Raw genomic sequence first — 6,137 nt, 5'->3', positions numbered from 1 at the left:
TGGTGGGGGGGGGTTGGCCTCTCTGAACAGGGCCCAGGCCCCCTGACAGCGCGAGCCGGTTCCTTGTGTCAGAGGAGACCTGGTTTGTCTCCCAAATCGGGCAGGGTGAGGGGCAGGCCCGGGGCTGGTGGTTCCTCCTTCCCGCTGGGCTGGGGATCGGCCTGCGCCTTGGGAGCAAGTGAGAAGCGGGTTTTCACGGACCCCCGATAGCTCCTGGGAGGGAGACCCCGGGGCCTGTATCCAGGGTTCCCCGGGGTGAGGGCCCGGCCCCGCCCTGCTCTGGGCCTCTCCTCCCCCATTCTGTTGGAGGCCACCAGGCATCTGCCGCAAGGAAGGACAGCAGGTGGCAGAAAGCAAAATGCGCCCACCCCCAAGCCCAGTGCAGACACACACACACACACACACACACACACACACACACACACACACACGGGGACCTCTGTGCCTCCTCATATCCTAGACAGGAGGTGGAGACGAGTCTTAAACCTGTAGTCGGTGGCCCAGAGACAGGAGAGCGATGCGGTTCACTGGTCTTGGCTCCTGGAACATTCTGCCCTGTTGGCTTTTCCTTCATTGAGCAAAAGCCCGTCCCTCACACGGCCCCCTCCCCTGGCTGCCCCATGCTTCCTCAGCTCCTCTGGTCATTCTGAGGGCTGGGGACAGACGAAGGGCCCCCTTCACCCGCTGCCCCCTTGGTTCTGCTCACGGGTCCACGGCAGGCCCCGCTCTGCTCGGGTTCTGTCCTTGAGGCTGGTCCCCACGCAGCACAGGTGGCTCCAGACCACGTCGTCTGCCAGCTTCTCTCTCTGGGGGATGATGGCAGCACCCTGTCCCCTGCCCCCCCTCCCGCGAGTGCCTGGGGTGACGTGTAGCCCCACAGCAGCTCAGGGCAGCAGGGACGCGGTGGGACGGTCAGCCGAGTGTGGTTGGCCAAGGTTGTTTTATTTGCGGGGAGAATTACAGAGCTGAGGAGGCCGGGTCCTCCCTGCCCCACTGCCTGGCGTCTTGGGGAAACGGTGGCTTGTAGGAAGTGCCCGCGCAAGACAGGAGCTCCCAGGGTCACAGAGACCAGAGGGCTGAGGACGAAGCGCACGGAGGGGCAGGAGAGAGACTGGGGCCTCAGCCCGGATGAGGGGGCAGGGGCTCCCCAGATGCTCGCTTTCTCCGTCATGTGGGCAGGTGGGGCTGGGGGCGCTCAAGCGACAGAATCCGAATGCTCATCTCCTTTGAGGACAGCTGAGGTTAAGGATGCCTCCTTAATCTGATTCATAATTTGGTGGGAGGGGAGGGGAGGGGAGGGTCACCCTGCCTCAGTCCCCATCCCCCGGCATGTCCCCCACCCCCTTTTGTCCAACTCCTCCCCTTCAAAGCCTCCTGCAATTGAAACCTGTTTCCAGGCCGGGGAAGGTGCAAAGCCAGAAAGGAAATACACAGGAGGAGGCATGGACTTTGGGGGACCCCCCACTTCCCCTCTTCTCCCCAGTTAAGGAGGATCCAAGGGCCACGCTGCCTTGAAGTTCTCCAGATGGGGGGACACGGGGCTTTCGTCCCCGGCTTTGGGTCTGTGTATCTCTGAGGAGAAGCCCTCCCTGGGGTCCAGGCATCCCTTTGCCCCCATCATGGGATAGGGCTTTACCTCCAGCCCCGGGGGCCTCAGGGGCAAAAGCCGGATCCTCTCGCCGGCCCCCTGTCCCAGCCCAGCCAACAAGGGGAGCCCCGGAAAGTGGTGGGTCGCTGGGGGGCAGCCGGGCCCTGGCAGCAGGGTGTCTGGCTTGGAGGTCCCCGGGATCAGCCGCTCTGGGGGGACAGGGGGCAGGAAGGGCCCTGAGAGGCGGGTCCAATCGGAAGGGAGGGAAGGCAGGAGAGGAGGGGCCAAGGAGGCCCGACCCAGCAGCTCCTCTCGGGGGCTCCCCAGAAGGCAGCAAGGGCCAAGCTGGCAGGGGGCTGGGAGAGAGCCAAGGCCTGGGGAGAGAGAGAGAGACAGAGAGACAGAGAGAGAGAGGGAGGGAGGGTCAGGAGGGATCTCCCTTCTCCACCTACTTCCTATTTCCTTTTCCTCTTGCTGGAAACTTCCTTTCCCTGCTGTGCCCCATCCTGTTTCCTTTGCTTCGGGTCTATTCCCTGGGGGCGAGACAGGTCAGCCTGGGGGTCCCCCTTGTGGCTCCCACCCCTCTCCTCCTGGGCCCTTGGCCCGATGAGCGTGGTTACCCCCAGAATGTCTGCGCCCCCGGCTCTGTGCGCGCCGGAACCGTGCCTGTATCCCTGTCCCCTGGACCCGCCTGGTGCCTCCTAAGAGCTCAGGATGAGCGTGTGGGATGACTGGGTGAGGACACTGCTGGAACTCAGTGAGTCCTGTCTGCACTCTCTGTAGCGCAGGGCTCTGGCTCTAGCCTGTGGCCCCAAGCTTGTCCCTGAAATCCAGGCCCCGGTCTCCTCATCTGTACCGGCCCCTCTGCTGGCGAAGGTCAAGTGGGAGGCCAACGCGTGGGGGGCCCGGCCTCGCCTTCTCGGCCGGCTGGGCCCTGGCCTGCTCCCCCAGGATCCTTCCCTCCGCCCCTCCTTCCAGATCCTCCGGCCCTGCGGGCATCCTGCAACCTGGCGCCCAAAACCCCGGGGCGGGGGCCGGGGCTCGGGGCGACTAGCACAACCTCCTGGCACTGTCCTTATTTCCAAAAGCCCAACTCCGACCCCTCGAGTCCTCTCTTAGCAAGGCCACATCATCGAACTAGAAGAGTAATGTCATCACATCGGTGGGGCTGTAGTGAATGAAAACCGGAAAGGCGAATTCGTTATTATTTAACACGCCCGACGTATTCGGAAGGAACGATGGTTCTGAAGTCGCACCCACGAAGGGAAACCAGTGGACAGGGTCCTGCATGAGGCAAAGGTGACCCCGAGCCGCCCCCGGGGTCACTGCCCTTCTCCCTGGGTCTGGGGCTGCGTCCGCCCTCGGACATCAGATGGGGGCTGAGGAGCAGGTGAAGGAGACGGTCTGAGTGTCCGCCCCCCCCCCCCTCCAGCACCGGGCCTGCAGCCTCTGCGTCCGGTTCGCAGGCCTGGCTACTTTTCCACCCAGAAGCATCCTCTCTTGGCACCAGTGCCCGGAGCGGAGGTGGGGTGAGGGGCCTGCACAGCCTTCAGATGACTTCAGCCAGGCAGCTTGTGTGTGTGTGTGTGTGTGTCCCCACAGAGGGCAGGGAGGTGCAGACGGCCCACTCCAAGCTGGGGCTCGCCGGGGACACTGTTTCCCCCTCGCGGTTCCCCAAAGAGAAAGCTCTGTGCGGGGCACTTCTGGAGCCAGGAGGGGGGTGGGGGTAGGAGCACAGGGGTGCCGTGCAGGCGCTGTCTCTCTCCAGGGGCCAGACCGGTGGCCGAGCGGGTCCCAGCAGGCCCTGGGCCACCCTCGCCCACAGCCTCGGCTGCACCCTGGGGCCCAGAGGTGCCTGGCTCTGGGGACAAGGCTAAGGCCCGGGGTCTCTCTCCCGTGAAGTCGCCCGGAGAGGAGGGGCAGGTCTGAGCCGTCTGTGTGAAGCCTCTGGCTGCTCAGGCGTGTCCGTGATCTTCCTCACGGACAGTCTGGTTTTGTCACTTCGCTGTTTACAGCCCTGGGAGAGCTGACCTCTGCCTACATTTCCACCCACCCCCCTGGGATCGCCAGTGCTGCCACGCTGGCCTTTCCTAGTCCCTCTTTCCTGCCCCAGGGCCTTTGCACACACTGTCTCTCTCTGCTTGCCGTGCTGTGCTCTTCTCCCTCCCCCTTGTGCACAGCCTCCTTCTCCACCTGCCTCCCGTGCTTCGTTCTGGTCCCGTCATCCTCTGCCTAGATGGTCCTCCCAAGCCTGCCGGTACCCGCCTCACGCCCCCTCCAACCCAGCTCCACCCCTCACTCTCTGACCACGGCCACTCACTGGGTCCCTCAGCGCCTCTACTCTTGCTCACAACTCCCTGCCTTGCACACGCCATTCCCTCTGCCTGGGCATTTTCTGCACCTGCCTCACCGGGGGCAGGGGCCTCCTCCTCCGGGATGCCCGCTCATCTCTGCATTCCCGTAGCGCCTGGCGCTTCCCCGAGTCTCTCCACACCACCCGCTGACTGTCCCTCCTCTACTCCCTCCACTCTCTGAGCATCTTGAGGGCCGTCCAGCCCCTCTGAGCCCCCACACCTAGGGAATAGCTGGGGCTCAGTTTGTTGAATGAATGAATGACTTTATTTTCCCTGTCTCAAGCCTCTGGCCCATGGGCTCAGCCAGGAGGGTCCCACTTGCAATCCCCTGGGCCCTCCCCGGGCCCGAGCACTCACGGGGGGCACTGCTGCCGCTCCCCTTCTTATCCTCAGAGGCCTCTGGCGGCCCTCGGGGGGTCCGCTGCCCGGCCAGCTGCTCCACTGTGGCCCAACGGGCGAGCAGCGCGCTGTGCAGGAGCTGGGGAGGGAGAAGCAGGAGTGAGGGTGGCGTGGGCTGGCCGGCGACCTGTGTTCCCCGGTTCATGCCCAGACTCCTCCCTGAGACCCCGCCCCCTTCCCTGGGGTCCTCCCGCTGGAGGGGTCCCGCAGGAACCACCCTCGCCCCCAGGCGCAGGCTGCACCCCCTGAAGGTGTTTCAGGGTGATGGCCCTGCCCCCACCCCCGGGGGCGCTGGGGGACCAGAAAGCAGTGGGAGAAGACCACTGGCCACTGCCGGGGCCCCCGAGGCAGAGAGGAGGGCTGGGGTCCTCCTGGGCGGAGGGGAGGGGGGGCCGCCTCCGTGCCTACCTCGCCGGGCGTGCCCATGGGCACCAGGGCTGGCCGAAACAGGGCAGGGGCCCCCAGCAGCAGGGGGCAAGGTGGTGCCCGCACCTCCCACAGAGGGTAGTTGACGACAATCAGCTTGCTGAAGTTGAACTTGTACGTGAACCTTTTGCCTTTGGTCTTGTGCAGGATCCTCTTGTTGTAGTAATACCTGCGGATTCCGAGGTTGAGAACGCAGAGTTGGGCCGGCCACGCCCCTCCCCCGGCCGGTGAGCCTGGGGAGCCCCGGGGCACCCCACCAGCCTGGGGGGGGGCGGGGCTGCCAGCACCCACAGCCCCGTCTTTGAGCCCTGACCTCTCTGGCCGCCTGGCCGCCCCTTCCCACCTGAGGGCCCGGCTCAGCTTGTCGTAATTCATCTGTGGTTTGCACTTCCTGCGGCCCCAGAGGCGGGCCACCTCGTCCGGGTCCTTGATGACAAACTCGCCGTACTCCCCCTGCTGCCAGGCGATGACGTGGCGGAACTCTTCCTTCTGCAGCAGCTCCAGGATGAAGTGCCACAGCTGGATCTGCCGGGAGCCTGGGGACGACTCGGCTTTGTAGGCCCAGTCCGGGAAGGCCAAGCCTGGGGGGAGGGGCGTGAGTGCCACAGCGCTGCGGGGGGAGGGGGGCAACCCCGCCCCCCGGGGCCGCCCCTCTGCGGCCGGGCCTCGACGGGGCGGGCGGCCTGGCAGAGGCTCACCTGAGATCCAGGAGCTGCCCGCGACAGGGACGCCCTGGGCCCCGCAGCCGCAGTGCATGGTCGCCTCTGGGGCCGCGAGGGCCGCGTCTGGGCCTGGGGGAGCCGGTCACTGCTTAGGAGGGAGGTGAAGAATGAGGGAAAGAAAAGAGGACAGAGAGGAAGATGACAAGGACGAGGGGCCCTGAGGCAGGGGACCAGGTGGCAGGCGGGAAGCTCCCCCACACGGAAGGCAGGGCCCGGCCTCCTCTGGGGACGTCCTCCCTGGCCAGGGGCAGACCTGGGGCTGGGACCACTTATATGGATGCAGAGGAAGGCAGAGGGTCCTATATCCTGCCCCCGCTGGGGGAGTTAGACAGGACGCGCTCTCCTCTCAGGGCTTTAATAGGATTGGAGCTTTCCCCAAGAGAAGACCAGAGAAAATGTGATTAATCGTGGGCTCTTCGTAAACCTCGAGCGGGGGCAGGCTGAAGATACGCACACCCATACCTTTACGGAGCCGGACCCGCTGCAGGCGTCGGGCGAGCAGGGGGGTGTGTGCTTCCTGCTCTGTCTTCCTGCTCTGTCCCCAGCGAGCCCCTGGCCCAGCAGACGCCTGGCGCGTCGCAGGTGCCTGGCGGTGAAGTGCTTGGCGGTGGAGTCCGCGCGTGGGAATGAGGCTGTCGACGGGGTCTG

General features: G+C 65.4%; 1 protein-coding gene across 2 annotated transcripts; it reads right to left on the bottom strand.

The window, feature by feature from the left end:
* Positions 1-921: 921 nt before the first annotated feature.
* Positions 922-5,570, bottom strand: ETV3L (ETS variant transcription factor 3 like). 2 transcript variants are annotated; one of them, XM_040452545.1, is made up of 6 exons: positions 5,466-5,569; positions 5,111-5,348; positions 4,750-4,936; positions 4,300-4,420; positions 1,637-1,962; positions 922-1,236 (listed from the first exon to the last, which is right to left on the bottom strand). In XM_040452545.1, exons 1-6 carry the CDS (start codon positions 5,521-5,523, stop codon positions 1,168-1,170), a joined length of 999 nt encoding a protein of 332 aa, XP_040308479.1. In that variant the 5' UTR covers positions 5,524-5,569; the 3' UTR covers positions 922-1,167. The 2 variants fall into 2 exon arrangements, with proteins under 2 accessions (XP_040308479.1, XP_040308477.1); XM_040452543.1 differs by lacking the exon at positions 922-1,236 and having other exon boundaries at positions 1,407-1,962; positions 5,466-5,570.
* Between the last annotated feature and the right edge of the window lie 567 nt (positions 5,571-6,137).

This window comes from Herpailurus yagouaroundi, unplaced genomic scaffold, assembly GCF_014898765.1.
Source record: "Herpailurus yagouaroundi ecotype Mexico unplaced genomic scaffold, PumYag 207, whole genome shotgun sequence".
NCBI lineage: Eukaryota > Metazoa > Chordata > Mammalia > Carnivora > Felidae > Herpailurus > Herpailurus yagouaroundi.
This window is presented reverse-complemented; position numbering and strand designations above follow the sequence as displayed.